Source organism: Polyodon spathula, chromosome 19 (assembly GCF_017654505.1).
Source record: "Polyodon spathula isolate WHYD16114869_AA chromosome 19, ASM1765450v1, whole genome shotgun sequence".
In the NCBI taxonomy this organism is placed as follows: Eukaryota; Metazoa; Chordata; class Actinopteri; order Acipenseriformes; family Polyodontidae; genus Polyodon; species Polyodon spathula.
This window is the reverse complement of record NC_054552.1, coordinates 22,364,442-22,385,765: the sequence shown is the minus strand read 5'-3', so window position 1 is coordinate 22,385,765 and position 21,324 is coordinate 22,364,442. Positions and strand designations below refer to the sequence as shown.

At 43.2% G+C, this 21,324-nt stretch overlaps 1 protein-coding gene across 2 annotated transcripts in view; it reads right to left on the bottom strand.

The window, feature by feature from the left end:
* Positions 1-21,324, bottom strand: part of LOC121294590 (zinc finger protein 609-like) — a 74,015-nt gene that overhangs the window by 8,402 nt on the left and 44,289 nt on the right. For both annotated transcript variants that reach the window (XM_041218437.1, XM_041218439.1), the window contains 3 exons: positions 12,827-13,052; positions 4,470-4,557; positions 719-3,104 (listed from right to left, as the gene is read on the bottom strand). In XM_041218437.1, coding sequence (XP_041074371.1) covers positions 719-3,104; positions 4,470-4,557; positions 12,827-13,052 — 2,700 coding nt within the window. The remainder of the gene's footprint in view (positions 1-718; positions 3,105-4,469; positions 4,558-12,826; positions 13,053-21,324) is intronic.

Sequence of the window (21,324 nt, the reverse complement as noted above, 5' to 3'; positions counted from 1 at the left end):
AATTATTTTCACAGGTCAGAACGACAGTTATTTCACTATTTCAGGATGAAATGGATATGCTCATTCACTGCTAAACATATCAGGCTGACAACATTGTAACAGTAATTGCACAGTGGGTTACAGAACCGGCTGTGCAATGGAAAGCACTCCCACTCCTTATTGCTGAGACCGCCTGTGCATCATGTATTTTTGCAATTGCTTTGCTACCTATATCGTCATGGGTCATTAAGCAACTGGAGCGCCCAACACTGCACACTGCAGTATGGCTTGTGGGAAGTGGGAGATCTTTCCAAGACAGTTCAAGTGGTTTGCAGCTGAAGCTGAATAATGACTTTGAACACATGGATACAAATACATGTTCCATCTGAGTAGTTCTGCCTGATGTAGTGTACAGAAGGCACTAGTGTCCTGTAACTCTAAAATAAGGACATTGCAACTTGGAACTTTTATCTGAAGCATTTTAACTGTTGCATTTTAGAGCATTCGAACAGGCTTGTTTTTATTGTTTGCTCTAAATATTTGAAAACATAATTGTTAGAAACATGCACAATTTAGAGTTTAACAGTATAAGCCATTGTTGGAAGTATCAGAGGGTTTCCTGTATCATGTTAGAACAAAATGACCCCATTTGGGGAAAACAGAGCTGAAGAGGTCAAAATACCAACTTTCCCATTTATGTTTGCCCAACCAATTCTACTGTAAAACAGTTGTGAATTACCTGTCTGTACCACATGGCCTGGTCCACTGCAGGCTGCCTGCTAGACTCCATGCTGGACCTCGCCTCGGACATCTCCTTGCTATGATGGCTGCCCTCGCTCAGCTTCATTTTCAGCCCCTCTGCTTGATGGGACTGGATCTTGGAGGAAGAGGAAGATGAGGAGGAGGAAGAGGAGTCCTCCACCTTGGGGATTATGACTGACTTTGCTGGCTCTGAATCAGAGTCTTTAGGCTTGCTTGGTGGCGCCGGTTTTCCGAGGTCCGTGAGGCTGGGGGCCTTCGAGAGAGTGGGAGGGATAGAGGCCTTCTGTTTCCACTCCTCCTTCATGGCTGCCTCCCTCTCTCTCATGGCCATGTCCGATTTCTTCTCGGCCGCACGGTGCTGCTCGGCGGCTTGTCTCTGCCTCTGATGCTCTTCGTACTGTTGCCTGTACGCTGGATTGGAAGCCATCAAGTGGGCATGATATGCCTGGTCGCTGTATCCATAGGGTGGGACATAGGCATACTGGTTGTAGTACAGGGGTTGCATATACATGTTGGAGCGCTGTTGTATGACAGAGGGCTGCTGCTGTTGGCAAGGCATGCTAACTTCAGGCTTCCGTTCTTCCGGAGGTTCCACTTTCACCTTTGTGTCGATGGGTTCCGGTTCCTCCTCTTTCTTTATTTTTACAGGCTGGCCTTCTGCCAGCGAAGTGCTAGAATTGGAAGCCCCCGGGCTGGGGTTGGTGTAGTTAGGAGAATAGTAGGCTTCATAGCCTGAATAGAAAGGAGACTCCTTGCTAGGGGTTTGGGAAGGAAAGAGGGCTTTCTTAGCCCCTTCCCTTATGGCCTGGTCATCTGCCTTGGCCTTCACACTGTCTCCTTTGCCTTCCCCGTCTTCCCCTGCATCAGAAATGTCAGAGTAAGCTGGGCTATTTGTCTTGACTGAAGAATTGTCTGCACCATTTTGGGTCACTACATGAAGAGGAGCCATTGGCTGGACCATGCCAGTGCTGTCAAGCCGGCTAGCCACACCTATCAATGGACTAGGAGCATTGTCTGAGAAGCTGTAGATCTTGTCCGCCTCGGCCTTGATGCTGGCCAAGCGGCTTTGGTGGGGATCTGAAGAACCGTTCAACATCCCGTCGCTCTTGCTCCCAGGATCAGAAGACTCAGAGTAAGGGCTCTTTCCTTCCTCTGGTTTTCCTCCTTTACCAGAAGGATTGGGACTGTCCGCATCCTTACTCTCTTTTTTCTTCTTGTCCTTCTTCTTCTTGTCCTTGGAGCTGCTCAAAGATGGGTTCACAGTGGAGGGCTCTCCCATCACAGTGGGTTTGGGTTGGATGGCTTTCAGCTGAGGGCTCTTGGGCATGGCCTGGACAACAGTGGTGGTCAAGCCTGGAGAGGAACCCGGGCTGCCTGTGGTGAAGGTAGCTGTCTGAAAAGTGTAGAGCTGCTGGGGAGGTATGGCTGGAGCTATGGGTCTGGCCGACTTCAAACTTTTTTGCTGGACCTTATCAGGCTTGGCACTCCCACTATTGGGCTTCTTTGACTTGTCCTTGTCAGACCCTTTCTTGTCATCCATACCGTCGTTGCTAGCCTCGTCCGTGAGGCAGGGCCCATTTTCAGAACCGTCTACGGGGACCCCAACAGATTCCTGGTCTGCGTCACAGGACTTCTTTTTGCTGGATTGCTTAGAGCTGAACTTTCCAGGAGAAGGGGATGGGCTGTGACCTTCAAAGCCTCTGCCTTTTGGCGTAAGAGACCGTGCTGGCGAAAGACATCCTTTTTGGGAAACGGAGGCTCCGTTGCAACTCCCAGGCTCAGGATGAAGCGTAGAGTCCTCCCCATACTCACTGTCCCCATCCATCTCCTGCTTAAAGCCCTCATCGTTGTGGGCGCGAGCCTGGTGGTACTTCAAGCCATTCATGTGCTTGTACTTCTTGTTGCAGTTGGGGTGCGGACAGTCAATGAGGATGGGTGAAGGACAGTTGCGGTCGACGGGAGGTGGAAGGGGCTCAGATTTCACGGCAGGCACGGGCATGGCCGGAGGGGGCACGCTGCTGTTGGAGTTGGTGCGCATGCGCTTGCTCCCCTTGGTGTCCTCCGAGCTGGAGTTGGGCTCCATGTCAGAGGCCGGCTTGCTCTTCCGCTTGTTGGCCGAGGACGGGCTGGCCTTGACGTCCTCGGTGTTGCTGTTGGGCGGAGTGCGGTGCTCAGATGAGGTCTGGCTCCCGCGGCGGCCCTTGCTGTTGGAGCCCGCCCGTGTCTTGCTGCCGCCGCCGCTGCCCTTGGTGTCAGACGAGTTGCTGTTCTCGTTCACAGGAGTGTTGCTATTGGGCCGCATCCGCTTTCCCCTTCCCCGGCCATTCCTCATCTCCAGGTCGCTGGTGGGCGACTCACAGAACCTGTGCAGAAGACAAGAACAGTTCATACTTCCTGTGTGTTTCAACATCTGTAGATGCTACGTGAATTTTACAGCATTGTGGTACTCTCTTCTGTCTAACTCAGTTCATTCCTATACAGGTCCTTGTTCCATCCAGATCCAGAATTCCTTTTTAACCTGCTATGCTCGATTACACAAATGAAGAACACAGGATCTGGACTATTCAATATAACAATAGCTGGTATAAGGTCCTGGACTGGACTGGACTGGGTTGTTTTATAAATGAAGCCATGACATATTGGCAAGGGTTTATGGGAGGGCTGATATTTGTTACTAAAATGACCCTGAGCAATCTGTGCAATAAAAACTAATTGAATGTTTTTCATACTAGGCAGACAAATAAACAGAACAGGGTGCAGGGCTATTGGACTTGTCCACCTTTGTACAGGCAAGGAAGTTTCATGCATCACACTGACTTTTAAAAACATGACGAATGCCACCACTATTAAGCAACTCTGAGATTTATGCTGCTGATTTTAAAATACGGCCGAGCATAAAAATAGGCAGTACTTGGTGTACCGTACAAATGCACACTTGATGAACGACGCTGCGATCATCTAATTAAGCAGGCTGGCTAGGAATGTCAAACCTTTCAAAGCGGTTACATATGACCGCCTGCAGCAAAAGCTCAATGTGTGTTTCTGCCTTCCGTGATGTAGCATTCAGTGGAGCCTGGTAGAGCAGCAGTCTTCATGTAATAGGGCATACATCATATACTGGTGATGCAACAACTTGGCATTTGGAAGAGTAAACTGGGCTGAAGGTCTGGAACTGGTCATTAAGAGGGTCGCTATGGGACCATGTCTGACATTTCTACTGACTATGGGACCATTTTCTCAGAGATCTTCTCTTTATAATTGCACTCAGTTTTGAAGTGCAAGCAGATCAGGGTTCTACATTGGATTGAGCAGCTAAAGCAACTTCAGCACATCCCGTACCTGTGTTTGGTTTGCTACTTTAACTCGCCAACCACAAGACTCCCATTTGGACAGGTTGCTTCACTTTCAATGCCTAAGTGTTTTACAGAAAACCAGATATTCTGCCACACAAGAAAATAACTTTGTTTGCATGGTACAATAATGGCGGGGTACAGTGAATTACTTTTATGCTACTTTCCATTATAAGAATCTCTCATTAGTCACTGAATAACATCTGGACATTATGATTCATAATATTATGAAATACGAAGTGTTTCAGCCAGACATTGCAAACAGGCCCCACTGCTAACTTAATAGCAGTTGGCATGGCTGTCACTGACTGCAAGGGAACAGATGTAAGCTGCACCCCAACTTATCCCTCTATTGCACAGACTGTGCTCTCTGCTCACCGTGGCGGTGCCCAGTCATGCCTTGTGCAGTCCAGCAGCGTCCCCACATAGGTCTTGTTACGCCAGGTCACATTGACAACAAGCATTCCTGGAGGGAGGAAGGAGACGAGAAGTGGGGCGTGAGTCTGTGGATTTTATACATAAAAACTCTTTCTAGTTTACAGAAGTGTAGTGGAATGAATCCGATAGCTGTGCAATGGGAGACTTGTATTATTAAACAGTACACTCTGCACCGTAACACCAGCCCAACAAAGTGAAGCTGCACCTGCAACTGCACACCTGTGTAGGAAGTTTGGCAGGCCCTCCACGGTTCATTATTCAAACATACAGGCACTTCAAATATAAGCCTTCAAAACGGTAAACATGTTGTTTTCACCACTCACAAAATAAAAAAATAAAAAACTGACTATTTTCACAGCTCCTCCAGTTAATGGACAGCGACATTTTTTATAGTCAATGGCCCTACCTGTGGGTTTCTGGTTTACTTTTTCTAACTGTAACCGAGCTGCCTCGACAAAATTCACAAGCTATTTTGAACTAAATAAATCAACCGTCACACGTGGGTTTGTGCGCTAGCCTATAGATAAAAACAACAGCACTCTGTCTGGAAGGGAATTTGTATTCTGTGACAGTGAGTGTCCAAGTGACTTTACTGCGCTGGTGATGTTTGAGGACACGCAGTGAAGGTTGCAGTATTTATGTCAGGCTCAGAACTACTGGTGTATGCAATAGTTCCTAGCCATCAGAAGATTCCAGTCTTGACATGTCTTTACAAGTCTGTCAGTTTAATACTTTGACTCCTGGATTGAGACATTTTGTTGCAGTTATTCAACACTAGATGGCATCAGTTGCCAAATTTTCCAGTAACCCTGGGATAAGCAGCTGGAAGTACTGGCATCTTGGTTATGAATAGGAAAAGGCAGTCAGTGTATTCTATTATTATCTGTTTAATAACTTGCAATTGCACCGTATTATACTGGGTAACAGTTGCTAAACAAATGATCCTTCTAGAACACAACCAGATACAAAAATTAATGTTAAGCAACTTTGTTCCAAGAAAAATATGCCCTGGCCAACCCCAAATAATGTTTCCCCTCAGCGTTCTGCCATAGTTAAAATGAGATATATTATACATTTTGTATTTATTTTAATTATTTAAAACTTTCTCTTTTCAGTATTATATTTTATAACTATGCCATGCCCCTGCAGGCCTCAAAGCCCCCCTGTAGCCTGAATGCTCTTCCCCTAGCTGTCCCTCACAGCAACTAGGCTCTGCAGTGAGGTAATGCGTGTCTAATTGCCCTGGAATGCTCTCTGGCAGAATACAGGGAGACTATTTCACTTTTTATTAGCTCAGGAAACTAAAGAGGTTTTTTTTTTTTCCTATTCAGTTTACTGCATGGTTTTTGTGGGCAGCACTGGTCCTCCATCTGCCTAGGAGTGAGCGCTCTGGAAATGGAGTGGCGGCAACACAGGTACACATTTACACATAGTCAGTAAATCATCAGGGCCCGGGATAAACACAGACATGCCAGACCAAGTGTTCAACACCTCAGCAACCCGGCCCTGCACGAAGCAAGGATTTCCTGTTCTCCCAAGAAAGCAAAGTGCTGGTCTGAGGCCTGCTGTGTTAATCTGCACACGGCAATGGGTCTGGAAAAGAAGCTTACTAATTTAAGACTTACATTGTACACACTCAAATTCTGAGAAAACACAAAGACTACCCCTAATTTGCACTAAATCATTTAACTAGCACCACACAGCCAGAGAGAGCACACTGTACAGTACGCACTCAAAAGTTATTGGATCAGTATCTACACAGACAAAGCAGGTCAGAGCAGGCACAGCTCCAGCAATCCTTGAAGTTTCTTATTTTGAAGACTGCCCCCACCCCCGCCCCATGAGAGCCAAACCTGATTCTGTAAAACTCATTAGAGCCAACAGAGCCTCATTAGTTCAGCTGGGGCCTTTGATTCTGGCTACCCTGCTGTTCAGAATGCCTTTTACAATCCTCCCCACCCCCTCCCCGCATGTCCATTCAATTCCCAGCACACAGCTCTGCCTGGTGTCAGTCTGTGACAGAGCCTCGCTTTTACGCTTTAGTCAAAAGCTGCAAGCCATGCAAAAGGCAGCAGAGCAAGGCGAGGGTCAGCAGCTTCATCAACTCATCAATGTTTCATCAGCACAGACAGTCCTAATTATCAGGCTACAGGCTCCGGGGCCAGCAGATCTCAGGAATCAGCTTTTCTTGTGGCTGACACATGCAGAGTGATTACCTTCCACTCGACTTGGTCATTATCTGGTTGAGGTTCTCTAGCAGCCGCACAATTTATTTGCAAATCAGTAAAGCAATAACCCTTATGCAACCCAGGATGCAACATCAGTGGTAGCAGGATTAGAGGTCAGGGTTCAGATTAGCAAGTCTACTGTACCACCTTGTGTGCAGCCATCATGAGGCGGCTTGCCAGCTGGTCTGATTTAACTCCGATTGTGTCGTCATTGAAATGCACCTTCATTTAAAAAGCAAAGGTGTTTCTATAGCATCTCCTATTTTAAACAAAACATTACAAAATTACAAACAGCAATGTTTCAGAGTGGTGTAATAGGAAGGAAGGTTGTGTACCTGCCGTAGAACCTTGTGACAACTGTGCACCAAGAAGGGCTCGAGCAGGGATAGAAATAAGACTTATTGCATAGCAATTTCATCCATTCCAGGTTTTACTACAAAAGCTTGATTAGCCATTGTCTATGTAACACAGGCTGTCTCAAACTCGGTCCTGGGGACCCCCTGTGGCTGCTGGTTTTCATTCCAACTGAGCTCTCAATTACTTAACTAGACCCTTAATTGAACTGATAATTTACTTAATTAGACATTTTTTTACTTGTTTTCGGATCTTAAACAGTTGCAATTCAAGTTACTTATCAAATGTTACAGCTAACTTGAAATATGCAATTGTTTAAGAGCTGCAAACAAGTAAAAAAAGGGTACAATTAAGCAAATTATCAGTTCAATTAAGGGTCTAGTTAAGAAATTGAGAGCTCCGTTGGAATGAAAACCAGCAGCCACAGGGGGTCCCCAGGAACGAGTTTGAGAAGCCCTGATGTAACCTGTTCAGGTATGGCTTTTTAAACACAGAGTAAAAGCAGGAATGGATCAAACTGCTTCGCAGTGCAGGTCTTATTTCCATCCCTGGTCTTGTGTCTGACAGAGCAGAGTGAACTACGAGGTGAGGTGAGTAAACAGTCACCGAGAAATCACGAACCCAACTGTGCAAAACAGCAGCTATATCAAGGGCTCTTGGTAACAACTGAACAGGTAGTCTTGGCACAGCTGGGGTCTTTTATGTTGCTCAGTTTGGAGATATATAATTTTTTTTTTTTTTTATGAAGTTGTCAGTGCTGGCAACTGGGTTTGTGTTCGGGTGAAGTGCCTTGCTTGCTGAAAGAAAGAAATCAATTTCCATTCCAGGACTGTTCTGTGCAGCTGGTGAGGAGCAGGGCACTGGCAGAGAGCCACCGTGGAGCACAAAGACAAGCAGAGGGGGGAGGGAGAGAGAAGGAGGAGGAGGGAGAGGAGGAAAGGTCGCTCTTCATTGCAACAGTAAATAAACTGTGTACCTGCACTGTCAAATCCCCATCGCTTACAAGTAAGTGACAAATTACATTTTAAAAGGTTACTGCATTGCCACAGTTCCTGAAATAATATAGTTAGATCTTGTAGTTATTTTTTAGATTACCACACATCAACTTGGAATAGAAGGGCTGCAACATGACAAGGATATTTTGATCTAACAAGCACACTGGAATATAATGAATACAATGCAGAGCTGGGACAGGGCAATAGCTCTTCATTTTACTCCAAAGAATGGGTTTTCGTCAAGATGACTGCCAAAGCTGGAACCACATTCGCAAGACCAGTCTTGGTAGCCACCATTCCATAGTCAAACTGACAATGTTTCAGAAATGCCTGTCAGTGATAGAACGGTGGAAATGTCAGAAAGCAATCTCGTTTAACCACAGTACACACACTCGAGACAGAGACCAACACACCACCACTGTCACAGACTCCCACACACACTCGAGACAGGGACCAACACACCACTCTGCCTCCTGTGAGATGAAAGAGCTTTGCAATTACAATTCCCCCTCAGCCTCATGCGGCGAAGCACTTCTTCCCACAAACAGCACCGACCGTGACCAAAACAGAACCCCCAGTGCCGGTGTCTGCCAGTCAATGACATCATGGAACCTGACTTGAGAAAGCTCGAGTAAATAAACATGTCTGGCTGTAACTCAAACATGCCTCAAGTGCACCATTTAGGAATTGCCTTCCCCATTCTAAATCCTCCAGTTTCAAACAAATTGCTCCTCGGACCTCACTGACTTCTACAGTAATCTTTTCTTTTACTTTGGCACTGTAACTTCTCTCTCCAACACTGTAATATTAGAAGAATATTAGTAAAAGATGGGTGTCTAGACCAAATACAATTCTATTCAAACACTCAATCAAAGAGAAGTAAAGCGTTTTCGCTGATACAACAGTTAAACAAACATGAAGCAGCAATACACTTAACAGGCCGACCAAATTCCTTAGAATGATATTTGTCTATGTGTAAAAATAACAGTGCTACATACAATTATAGGAGGCTGTGTGGTACAGTGGTTTAAGAAACAGGCTTGTAACCAGTAGGTCCCCTGTTCAAATCCCAGCTCAGCCACTGACTCGCTGCGTGACCCGGAGCAAGTCACTTAACCTCCTGAGATGCACAGTTCACATACCCTAGTCTCGTATCTTGTAAAGTGCTTTGTGATGGTGGTCCACTATGAAAGGCACTATATAAAAATAAAGATTATTATTATATGGAGGTCAATAGATGGGCTGGGCCAGTATAACATTTCCACAGTATAAACATCAAAAATAATATCATGGTAACCTTAATATCCCAGTATAAATCCTGCAAGTTATAAAATGAAGGCTTAACAAAAATGGTGAAATACTGTCAATCACTTTTGAATTGTAGTCATTGCCATGTATTGCACAAACCCTTTATGGAATCCGTTAAACTTTGGTTATTTTATACGTCATTGCGACCAAAACCTGAATTATGAAGTGATTGGTCACACTGCTTAAAACACAAGCATACTAACACAGGCTATTATTCAAAAGCAGAGAAGAGTTACTCATGTTTGGCATGGGGCCCAAAAATACACATAGCAATCCCATAAAAGAATGTATTGTAATACTAAGCTGTAAGTTATTATTGGATGTATGTCTATAGTTCACGTGGTGTTGCACAAGGAAGATTCCAATGTAATTACACAGTTTGTACAAAAGAGACTTAAACAGTTACCTAAAACATTTTGAAAACCATAAAAAAAAAAAAAAAATGTTGAAACCAAACTACATTGATAATAAGTAGGCCATCTCTCTGCAGTCACTTGTCTGTTATAAACTGAGAAGTTGAAACTTGTATTCTGTGTGGCTGACAGTTCTCTCCAAAACCATGACCAAAATACAGTAAATCGAGGGCTCCCGAGTGGCACATCCGGTAAAGGTGCTCCACGTGGCGTGCAGAATGTACCCGACAGCCTGGACGTTGCCAGTTTGAGTCCAGGGTATTCCACTGCCCACCGAGGACGGGAGTTCCCAGGGGGCGGCGCACAATTGGCCGTGTGCCACCTGGGGTGGGGGGAGGGCGTAGGTCAGCCAGGGAATCCTCAGCTCACTGCGCACCAGCGACTCCTGTAGACTGGCCGGGCGCTTGCAGGCCTGCCTGTAAGCTGCCCAGAGCTGCACTGTCCTCCAACACTAGCTCTGGAGGTGGCTGCATGGTGGGCCTGCAGTGTGAAAAGAAGCGGTCGGCTGATGGCACACGCTTCGGTGGCTGTGTGGCATGGAGCATTGTCCTGCTGGAAAAACCAATCCTCAGAGTTGGGGAACATTGTCAGAGGAGAAGGAAGGAAGCAAGTTTTCTTCCAGGACAACCTTGCACTTGGCTTGATTCATGCGCCCTTCACAAAGACAAATCTGCCCGATTCCAGCCTTGCTGAAGCACCCCCAGATGAGTCAAATTTTCAGCTTTGCCCAACACCTGGTCGTCTAATGGTTAGACAGAGACCTGGAGAGGCCTACAAGCCACAATGTCTCGCACCCACTGTGAAATGTGGTGGAGGATCGGTGATGATCTGGGGGTGCTTCAGCAAGGCTGGAATCAGGCAGCTTTGGCATGAATCAAGCCAAGTACAAGGTTGTCCTGGAAGAAAACTTGCTTCCTTCTCCTCTGACAATGTTCCCCAACTCTGAGGATTGGTTTTTCCAGCAGGACAATGCTCCATGCCACACAGCCAGGTCAATCAAGGTGTGGATGGAGGACCACCAGATCAAGACCCTGTCATGGCCAGCCCAATCTCCAGACCTGAACCCATTGAAAACCTCTGGAATGTGATCAAGAGGAAGATGGATGGTCACAAGCCATCAAACAAAGCCGAGCTGCTTAAATTTTTGCGCCAGGAGTGGCATGAAGTCACCCAACATCAATGTGAAAGACAGGTGGAGAGCATGCCAAGACGCATGAAAGCTGTGCTTGAAAATCAGGGTTATTCCACCAAATATTGATTTCTGAACTCTTCCTAAGTTAAAACATTAGTATTGTGTTGTTTAAAAATGAATATGAGCTTATTTTCTTTGCATTATACGAGGTCTGACAACACTGCATCTTTTTTGTTATTTTGACCAGTTGTCATTTTCTGCAAATAAATGCTCTAAATGACAATATTTTTATTTGGAATGTGGGAGAAATGTTGTAATGTATGTAAGCCATAAAACCAGTATACTGACTCATCTCTAGTCTATAATGACTGTTTAAACTACTTCAGAATTCTCAATCCAGTATCAACCTAAACAAAAACAAATTAGAGACAAGTTGCATCCTTCCCCCAGAGTGACTGACATATTAAAAGCACCTCCAGGTTCCAGAGTAGAACAGCATCCAGCTATAGTCCATTGGCCACTTATCTTTTCTCTGTGGGTCGTAATCTGTTGCAGTTAGTAAAGAGTGAGGCACTAGAAAGAAGTGAGTGCACTCCTTCCTGGAGCTCTTCTTGCCCAACATGAAAAGAGAAAGAGGGGGTGGAAAGGGAGGCACGGTCATTCAATTTCTGCTCAAGCCATTACAGCAATTTAAACATTAGCTCAACTGCAGCTTCAGGAAACAAAACCTAAAAACCGCCATGCAGCTTCTCTCCAATACCAAGGGTTTCCACCCAGGAAAGTCGCTAGAAGTGCCCTGGAATGTTAGTAATGTAAACTGTACGATTCCCATTGAAAGGACTTCAAAGCCCACGTCAACCCCTGATGCCAGTGATCTCATTCAGAGACAGCTACTGGATTCAATACAAATTGAAGGCTTTGGTGCAAGGACAGGCGAAAAACTAGAACTGTGGAATATAGCATACCCTTTATAAATTGTACGAGATGCACGTATTCAAGGAAGGCTGTCATCTTTAAAACGTGGTGTCTTCATTTAGTTTATTACTAGTAATTGTATACCTCAATGTTCAGACTACACTTACCCAAACAGCAGACTACACTGACCCAAACAGCAAACTGTAGTTGTGCGCTGCACTGTTGTGCATTTTGGAGTATTGATGAAAGTAAACAGTGGCACTTGGTCTGCGTGCTTACCATCACAGCATGACGTGTTCAGCTGAATGCTTTAGAAGTACTCTACCAGGTAAAACATTTGCAAGCAGAGATTTTTTTTTTCTCTCATATTTGTTCACTGTATTAACAGCAAACAAACAAAAAAAAAAAAAACCCACTGGCTATTAATAAATATTGGATTGTTTGGGAGTGCACATTGTTTTGATTGCCATGCTTGGCAAACCCAATTCTAGTTGAATATATATTTTTAGCTTGGCGATGACGCAGTCTATTTCTTAAATACTGTGATACAGTTTATTGCAGGTAAAACCCACACTGTATGGTGTATATTAGGGTGCTATACAAGAAGTGTGTGTGTGTTTTCATACAAGGAGTGCTACAAAGCTCTTCAATCGTGTATGTAATTCAGAGGGAGCAGTTCCAAAATGTACACAGAGCAAGGCATATTAGTTCTGGTTCACATGATAAAATAGCGCTTAGTAATATATTAACTTTGATCCCAAACACAAGCATCAATGCTGCTACTGAAAAATATACTACTATTTTTTACTTGTCTTTTAAATAAACATTTTCCGAGAAAGACAACCCAATTTCTATTACCAGTACTGACAACGAGGGTTAAACAGATCATGCTGGACCAAAAAAGACAGCAGCTCATCTCATCAGTGGTATTTTGCTAAATAAATCTCCGTACCATCTTCCGTCTCCTGCCAAACGATCCCTTCCAGGTTTACACTGGTCCCGGGTTCACAGGGTCCTAAACACTCTGGCTCTGTTGCCAAGGCTACATCAGAGGTGTTGACGGCAACAGAGCGCGTGCGCACCATGATCTGCTCGCAGGGGGAGGCGATGTCATTGTTTCCCACAGGAGTCAGGAGGTGCAATGGGGGAGGGGCAGGCGTGGAGACTGGAGACTCCATCTAGAGGGAACAGAGGAAAGCAGTGTGATTAATACACTTACATGCCGATGTCAAATTCAGAATCTTACTATTCCAGAATGTATTGCACAGCTCTCCTCCTCCACATGAACACAGTAATATATTAAGACTACTCGTTTTCTAATTAGTGATCCCTTGTTATTCCATGATTTGACAGTTCAGTTCATTTGGCCAATTCACAGTTAGGCCAGGTCAACAGTAAATAGTACTAAACTTCACCATATTTATTATCAATTTCACGACTAGCAGCCTTTCGGCCCCAAAATACCCAATATGAGGGCTAACCTTTGCCCTCATTTTTTTCCGTCATGAAGAAAACAAAGTTAACAAAACAAAAGTAAGGCACAGGTTCCCATTTGCCCCTGGTTAGTTCAGGTCAGTCTCTCTCAGTGAAGCTTCAGTCCACACCCAGAATGATGCAGTAGTACAGGGAACGTGCTGTCTGTATAGAATGCTGCTTTGTTTTGTTTGCAGTGGAGCAAAAGCACCCACAAAACTGGTCTCCTAATGATTTAAGGACTGACACAACACAGAGCAATGTTATAACCTTTCCAAAACTGCATGAAAAAGGACAGAAAAACCGGTGCTCAGCCAGTAACGAGGTCAAAGCTGCCTGAGCTCACACAAGGCTTCTTCTGGCCAGTCACAGTAACAGCCTTCCAGCCTGTAGACACTGGTACACATTTTGGAGAACGCTGGTCTAATTCCTCTCTTCTGAGGTACACAATACTCAACGGCTCTGTGCATGGGAACACCAGAGATGAATGGGTTAACAACGCCTACATTCCTTTGTACAAGTTCACTATACAAACTGGCAGAGCATAGGTACAGCCCCTTGCAATTAGCAGACTGTGAGAACGACTCCAGGCATTCAGCTTGAGTCAGCGGAAGACAAAGCAACACTCCAGTGGAATTATGATATCAAGAAGGCTCCCACACAACTTCCAGCCACAGATGCAGGGAGCCAGTGTGATTGGCAGGCACAGGACTCAACGGTTGCACAACATATGCATAAGAAAACCAGAAGATTTTGGCTTGACCCACAACACAAAGCTTTACCATTTAACAAATCCTAAGAGAGAAAAACAGTCTATCCCTCATTATGAAATCCATTAAGAAACCAGTTCACACTAAAGTTCTCCCATTCTTCACAAGGCAAGAGCAATTTGTTTGCATTGCTGCTTTTCTGCTAATTTTCAAAGGAAAGGCTGTCGAACGCTCAGAGGCCCTTTTGTCAGGGCTTGATAACATAGGGAGCTGGAGTAGGAAGTCACTTCGCCTACACACTACTCTCCTGCAGCTCTCTGTAATTGAGACAAAGATACGGCGCTAGTTCCTTTTATCAAGGAAAACAACATCAGGTTACACAAAGGCCAACAGGAAACACCTTTACGGGTGCCATCAGCCTATTTCAAATGAAAGGCGGTTGATTTATAGAACATCAAGCTTTAATTGTCTAGTCTTTCCAGTATGCAGAAAAGGTTTTGATGAGACTTAGGCCTAAATCTTAACCTACGTAGGGTTCTTGAAGGTCAAATACATATAGGGGTAAACGCACCAATTTATCAAAAAACAAACAGGTGCAGCAGTTGTACTGTACAAAAACAAGGTAGCATTCTGTACCCTTTCACCACAAATGATGCAGCAACTGCATGATGGAGGAGAAAAAAAATGACACAACGTGTCTAATGTACATTTTTTGTTTGTCGACATACACTTATTTGATAAACTATAGGAGGACTAATATACTGTAGTAAAGAATGAAATAACACATTAAAAACAGGAGGTTGCAAAGAAAACAAAATCCCATTGGTCAACAACTACACCCATACTCACACTACCAAAACGGCAGTACAGTTACCTTCTACAATAATAAGGAAACAGATGCATTCAATTACTAATGCTCAATTCACAGCCCACAGCTTTCCCTACTCTGGCAGCTAGAAACATTGCACAGATTGTTTTGGGTAGAGTGTTTTTTAGCTTTGTTTTTTCAGGTAAAGCCTACTGATCTGGAAAGTTCTCCCTAGGCAATGTTGACTCATACCTAGCTTCATTTTAATAATGCAAACAAAAACACAAACTACCCTGCAACAATTCATTCTCAAAGCGTATTATTATGACTCCAAGTGTGCAATTAGTGTCGCCCGTCTTCTGTGGTCTTTTTGTAATCATTGTGGTTCTACCAGTTGTCACGAGAACTTCTGCTGACAAGAGTGATACAAGTGCACCTGTCCTGAACAGCCCCTAGACTGCCTCAGTGTCGCTTCCAGAAGGAACGACAGGCTGTTCCAGTATTGTACTTCCTCTCAAGAGTCGCCACACCCACACCAGTGTGCTTAGTGTGGAGTGGATGGGAGATGAACGTTTTTGGTCTGAGGTCTTGATTCATCTGCACTCTAGAAAAGCATGGTGGTCATTTTCTTTGTGTTTTATTTTCCTGCGCAGAACTCTGTGTAAAGGCAAACCCTGTTGATATGTGTTTAACTTTCAAGCCAGGCATTCCATCAAGTCAACCAAATTAATAAATACTATACATAAAAATCTGGGCTTTCTATTACTACTTTCTTTTCTCAATATTAAAAGCAAGTCATTCGAAGCTGAATGCCTGAGGTGATGTGGTTTACTGGCATCCAGGCAACACCACTGATGCACAGCCTTGACTTCATGAACACAAAGACATCTCTAATAATATTGCACTTCTCAGCTCTCTCACCGACGCTTTGTATGGATTTTAAAACAGTATACTGCAGGAACTGTAGTCATTTGTTTAATTCGAAATCGCATAGACAACCACTTACTGCAAGCATTGGAGTATTGAAAACACTTGCATGACACCTTCTAGACAAGCCCCGTGAAAATTGGTTTAGAACCCTCAGCTGCAGACATTTTAGGACCACAGATGCATGGCAACTGACAGCTCTGAACCGTATACTACCCACGCAGTGTAATGCGAAACATTACATCCTAATCACATTGCAGCGTGATCTCTGGAGCAAATGGAGTACCATGACAGTAATTCCTTACCATCTTTGCCTTTGTGTCATGTTAAATTTAAGCACTCCATTGAAAGAGGAAAGCTAAATATCCAATTACATGAAGGCGGAAGGCAACAGTATTTCATGACAGGAAACTGTTGTCAGGGAACAAAAGATATAAGTGAAACCACCAAAAACACACACACACACACACACACAAAAAGTTCTTAGCACTGCTTGGAGTCAGAGCAGCGTTGAAACCCAGTCTACTGCTCTGTCATACAGTAGTGCTAACACTGAAACCCAGTCTACTGCTCTGTCACACAGTAGTGCTACAGCCCCAGCTCATACCACAGTATCAGATCCTGAATCTGAATTCTGCTCCCCTGGTTAACTCTGTACTTTCATGGTACACCTCTCACATTTCAGTTTTTATTAAATGTGTGTACAGTGCAGCCCCTAATGAGTCTTTCTCCTTCCCAGAATCCTACTGGAAAATGACAGTACAATGGAGAGTTCACCTACACTGTACCCAAATCTCACATCAACTGAAATCATAAGAAAAAACTAAACTGTTCAAACAACGAGAAACAAAATACCTTTGACACACCTTTGAGTCCTTGAATTAAACTCCAGTAACAATATTGAATTCCTAACTAAGGAAAAAGAAAATTCTGTATCTATTTTGATATGCCAGATATGTCACCATTCTCTTAACAAGACAATATCAATATTTCGTATTTACTGTATCTTGCTTCCTGATAACAGCTTTCGATTCCTAAAATTGTCCGGAACCTTTGGCAAGGCCCCAAGGATCAACAAGATGAAATCGCTGTCCTGTTATATTAAGCATTTTATCAGATTACAACAGCGCTCTGTGTGTTAACAGTGCCACTTCAGATCAGGACCTGCCAAACAGTGAGCACCAGAAATGACTTCGCAGAGGACACTGAACAAACCAACAGCTCATACAAATCCAGCATTGCAGCCTGCCCTGAACATGTTTGTTATCAAGATCTGAAGTTTGTATATAGTGAACTGAAAACATCTGCTTACTATATCATCTTATAGATTTTAATATAAGCACTGGATCAAATCAAGACTAGACATTTTCTGGCATTATATGTGGACAAAATAAAAAAAGAAACGAATCCACGGATGGTAAATAAGACTCCCACTGCACAGCAGTTTGATCCATTCCTGGTTTTATTATAAGACACACCTGAGCTTGTTACCTATACACACGATGGCTCAACAAACTTGTATTAAAACCTGGAATAGGTGAAACTGCTTTGCAATAGGAGTTTTATTTCCACACCTGTAATCTGTTGTTACATACCACTTATATAAAAAGTGTATTCCAGTACTACGTTGAGAACACTTTATTAAATGGGACAGTAAACAAGGAAAAACAAAAATGTATTAAAAAAACAAACACAAACCATAAATGCTGCATCTCCCTTTTGTAAGCCTGTGTTCAGCAGGAGATCTGACTCTGACCCCGACACTGACAGAAGGGGCTCATTTACAGCAGCAGCTGCTTTCATAACCAAGAGTACACAAAGTGATGACTGGGGTCTAACCAGGACTGCAGATTCTCAACTTTCCAGAAAGAATTAAGAGGCAGTCATTTTAACACTGGGGAATGGTCAAAGCTGCTTCAACCCCACCTCGCTCGACAGATGCGGCTGAGCAATGCCTTGGTGTGAAATAAGGCAAAAGATGACAGGGATACAGACAGAAACCCCACAACTTTAAATACAAAAGGGAAAAGAAAGCATGACAGACATGAAGCTAACATTTAACTTTAATCAAAAGCTGCGAATAAAAGCGTCACTGCTGACAGCAATAACAAAATGTTGTGCCAGATCTTCAGTACCCCAATCAGTCACCAGCTGGTTAGTCTTTCCAGCTGCCTCACACAATCCTTTACCATTTTTGCACATACCCTGCCAAGGTTACATTTAAAATATGCAATTGCCCTCCAATTGAACAGTAGACAATAACCCATGAGTAACCACACACACACACCCCTTTATCCTAGCAACTTCAGAAAATGGCTGCCGCATGACACAAACATTCGCATATCAATTAGGTATTTAAGCTGAACCTTTTGTTTCTGATGGGGACGACTGCTAAACTCAATTATGTCACCATCACAGTGCTTTCTTCACTATAAATGAGCTGACCCAATAGCTGCTTTTTTTGTGTAACTGAATGCAATTCATCAGTTCTAGTACAGCCTAATTCTCAGCTGCTAACCTCGAGGAGGCTGGCAGTCTGTCAATGAAATCAAAATCACAGAGTATAGCTTCTTCCAGTAACTAAACAAGCCTGGTTAATTAGGGCACGAACAATTAGCTTGTCACCCAAGGTAAAATTACACAGGAGGATAACATAGTGCTGAACAACCTTTCCCTGACCACAGAAATTGTAGGATACAGCTTTTTAATGAGCATGACTTGCATACTAAGGGTTCTATTATTTTTAAACTGCGGTTCTCTGCACACTGTGGTCTCCGCAACACAGACTCTACCTCGGCAGGGGCTGCCGAAATTAAATCATTCATTTCAGGGTAGATTTCAATCTCAGAGCCTACTGTGCCAATGAAAGACGTTTCAACTGGTGCGATTTCTATATTCTATTTAAGCAAACATGTTGATTCAATTCTGAGTGGGTATTTTGACATCCATGTCACAGTATTGCCTAAGGTCTAATAGGTGCCTAATAGGTGCCTATTCTAATCAGATATTGGCTTGTTGTTAAAAGGAATTAGTCACAACTGTGATGAAGTCGCAATAGAGACGCACACTAAAACAGCAAAACCTATGGCAAGCCTAATGTTAGCAAACTGGGAGCAAAACTCAAAACACACAGTAGCCAATCAAAATAACCAATACTAATTGCACCAACATTACTGAATTACCAACCACCGTGTTTTTGTATAATACAATGTCCATAACTAAAGACACTCACTGATGCTTGTTTTTTTCCCCCAATGTTGAATGCGTTTCAGTTAAAGACACTGAAAAGGACTTTTCGTTTAAACATTTGTCATTGAATGTACTTTGTTTCTTTGAGTATTTCTTTATTTGTACTACTGGGACAACCACACTGAAATGCCACATCTTGTTTACAAGGCATACTTAACCATACAACACCATAAGGAATACAACACAGATGTCAAATCAAATTGAAGTACTCGGCCTTAAGCAAAACTGGAAAACCATGGAGACAAGTGTGGAGACAAGTGTGCTTCTGAAGACAGGAAGCGAATGCATTTAATTGCGTCTGTCTAGTTTATGCAAGCCACTGTTACTAAAAGTGAGCAGGATTTGGATTTTTCAGATTGTCTTTGTGTACATCCCAGAGCTGCATACCCTTCATGAGAATAGCAGTTGTTCGCCATCATCCAAGATGTTTACACTGAGATTTGCACTGAAGTAAACGTGTAGAAAAGATTGAAAAGGTTCAGCGAGATTGTAAACAAAAACAACAAGAGCCATGCTCATCACTGAGAATAGGCAGGTGTCAAACCCAAGGCTCAAGGGAACAATCAACTAGACCCTCAGGACCAACCTCTCTATACGACAGAAATTCAAACCATATTAATCCAGGCAGCAGGAGGCCCCTGGAGTCACATACTGCAGGGAGGCTGACAGAAGCCTCATATAAACAATCAGAACCCACGCTTGGATCTGAACAGGAGTTTAACCTTTCCATTCCCCTTGGATACCACTGCAGTGATGCGAGAGGAGACTCGGCTCTCGGTTTTGACTATCTTTTGTGTGTGCGATTCCAGATTTCACCATCTGCCAAACTGCACTCAGCTGGTCTGAGCCTTTCACAGACTGCAGTTTAGTGCTAAATTGTGGTCTGGGAAACCAGTCTTGAGCACTGGGATTGTGTGCAATATTCCAGAGATTCAAATCTGTTCTTGTACCCGCTCGAAAGTGTGCTGCATTCTAAGGCATTATGATATTCAAAGTGTCAAGTGATCACTTCCAGCTTTGCAAGGTACAGCAAAAAGAGTTCCACTAAAAACATGTCCATCTTCCTTCAGATCTCATACATGTATAATTGATATATAAAGGGTTTACAATTCATATTTTATTTAATAATTGATTACAGGTTTCAGTGAGTCTACTGTTTGCACTCAAATTAAGTGCACCTCTTCTTTTCAACTCCCATATTTAATTTTCGTTTCAATTTGTATGTAGATCTACATTACTGATACCTATGTAATCTGATATCATTGACCAGAGGTACTTTGTTTAGTATGGTCTAAGCTGAAATTCAGGTCTAGTTGCCTGCCAAAGAGGTGGTTACTTAGCTAACTCCTTTACTGACTATTTTAAATAAAAATAATTAGAAAGTACTGATAAAAACAAAGTCATCACGACAAGGTACTATCTATTTATGCCAAGTACCTGGGCAAACGTTATCCAGTGCCTACAGTAATCTGGCCTGGAAACACACACTGTATACCCACACCAGCATTCAAAAAAATCAATCTTTGCAGGCCTGTGTAAATCTAGCTGCAGTAATTAATAACAAAATAAACACAAGTCTCAATTATAAACAAAAAACGAATTTCAAGACCTCAATTAACAGCTGTGGAGAGGCCAATTTTGTTCTGCCCTCTCAATTAATATTATACCCTACATTTTGTTTCATAAATACAGGTGTTCTGTTTTTCTTATTGAAATTCCTGACTTAACTTTGTTGTCAAAACATGGGGAAAAAAATAGCAGTTGTATCACTTAACCTGCATTCTAGTAATGACATTCAAACACTACCCTTTAACCTTTTCATTTCCCATGACTAAAAAATATTAGGGCCAACAGTCTTACAGTACACTGCTAAAAGGCATTTAAAACATCAAACAATCCCTTATTAGGCACAGATGTAACGAAGTATTTCTGTTTGCAAGAAGGTGGTTTCAAATGGAGACAGGAGGATATCTTTTCTGCTTCAGAAAACATTTCAATTTGAGATTCATAGTTTAGTAAGGGGGTGTGTTTTTAAGTTACTGCAGACCATTCATTGTTGGTCAAGAACCAGCAAGAACAAACCGCTGCAAACCACCAAATCCTGCTGAAACGAAGCTAGAATTAAGAAATAAAATGTAACCGCTTCAGACAGCTTTACGGTTTGAGGCCCTTAGCAACCAATTAAGATGATTATTTTACTTGTTGCTAGGAGAGCAACCATCCTGCCCATCCTCCACATCAACAAAAACAACACCAACAAAAACACACACACATCAGTTTGTA